General features: G+C 39.8%; 1 protein-coding gene across 1 annotated transcript in view; it reads left to right on the forward strand.

Annotated features, from left to right (window-relative positions):
• LOC101857206 (hemicentin-1) overlaps positions 1 to 1,825 on the forward strand; it is a gene marked incomplete in the record, with an annotated part of 120,102 nt that overhangs the window by 79,009 nt on the left and 39,268 nt on the right. The window contains 1 exon segment of the mRNA XM_013087487.2: positions 187 to 318. Within this exon segment, the coding sequence (XP_012942941.1) occupies positions 187 to 318 (132 nt within the window).

The following is a 1,825-nucleotide window of genomic DNA, read 5'->3' on the forward strand; positions in this document are numbered from 1 at the left end:
GAAGAAGAAGAAGAAGAAGAAGAAGAAGAAGAAGAAGAGGAAGCAGAAGAAGAAGAAAAGGAAGAAGAAAAGGAAGAAGAGGAAGCAGAAGAAGAAGAAGAGGAAGAAGAAGAAGAAAATAATTTCTGCAATACAAACTCCTGTGCAATACAGCTTCTTAAACTCACTTACCTTTTCCTTTTTCAGTACCACCGACATTCGTGACGAGACCACGTGACCAAGAGCTGACCATCAACAGCAACTTCCAGCTGCGCTGTGTGGCCAGGGGAATCCCCACACCAACCATTACCTGGAGACTGAACGAGAAACCTTTGGCTGGTACGGCAGAAATACTCTTTGGGTTTTTTGTCTTGTCAATAACTTTCTCATATCCTGTATCAGCGTACAATAGTCTATAAACAAACACTTTCCACAATTTGTTATCCTGGGCTAGCCTTTTGATATTATACTTTGTCTTCACTCTTTTCTGTTCACTTTCCTGTTATTTTTCTCTAGGTTTCATGTGGCCATCTCCTTCATTTCTTACTCTGGGCGAGGATTCCAATTCAATACTTTCTTTGTCTTGTGTCTGCCAAGTTTGCTGAAAGTATATCCAATCCATTGCCACCGCCTTCTTCCGATCCTACTACATCTCTGTTCGGGCTCTGTCATAATGTTCTACTTCCTCGTTGACAACACTGTCTGTTCATTTGATCCTGAGTAGCTTTCGTAGACACTTGTCCAAGAAATCGTGAATCTTTTTGTGCAAGTCTGGGATGCTTTCCATGTCTCACATCCAACACAACAAGACTGGCTTCATATTCGAGCTAAAGACCCTAAGCTTTGTTCGGAGCGAGATATTTTTTGTCGTCCAAATCTTATTCCGAGATAATATGAAAGCAGCTTGTGCCTTTCCAAAGCGAGACTTAATTCCAGCTCCTGTTCCTCCCTCTTTGACTGACTGTAAATTGCTTCAAGTGCCCATTCATTTTATTACCATTTCTGGCTATCCGTCTGACTGGATTTTCTTACACTTTCTCAAAACTAAACATCCTTTATCGTGTCTTAGATGATTCTCTTCGCTTAGCTACACTACACCATTGATTCTGTAAGCCGTTCGAACTTCTCCTTAACACCAACATGACCGTTGTTGTTTTTTTAATGCTTCTGGTTACACCAGGGATCTCAAACAGAAATTGCCCTTTCGGCACCAAAAAGTTGGTCCTTGCTGAACTTTGTCCGCGTCAAGTATGAATGGCTTCAATGATTGGCCGAACGGTCACGAGTTACAGAACACTTATTGAAACATTGTCGCAGATTGCTATAATGTGGAGAAAAAAAAGATATAGTATTGTCTTTCTCCTCTCTCATTTGCCCTGTCAATGCCCGTGAGTAGCTCCGCCCAGTCTGAAAAGCGTGAGTACTCTGTGTATAATTATTTCTAGCTCATTCTCACAACACCAAACTACCCTTGATCGTGACTTGTTCATGTGCGACTGAGTACACATTGTCATAGATCGTTGAAAGGAGAAAAAAAAACTACAAAATGGCTTATATAAACACAGTATTAAATCTCTTCTCTCGTTCGCCTTGTCAATCACGGCGAGTAGCCCCGCCCAGTCTGAACGACCGTGGCTCTCAATATGTCTGTTGTACCCTTTACAACACCAAAACGACCATCAACGCGTTCGTGTGCTTCTATTTATTATTTTATTTACACACTGAATGGATCGTTATAACAAAACAAAACAAACAGAAATAAAAAAAAAATTGACTCTATATAATATATATGTATGTATATCTATATCAATGATATATTAATGAATGTATGTTATTTTTTTTTTTT

This window comes from Aplysia californica, unplaced genomic scaffold, assembly GCF_000002075.1.
Source record: "Aplysia californica isolate F4 #8 unplaced genomic scaffold, AplCal3.0 scaffold00593, whole genome shotgun sequence".
NCBI lineage: Eukaryota > Metazoa > Mollusca > Gastropoda > Aplysiida > Aplysiidae > Aplysia > Aplysia californica.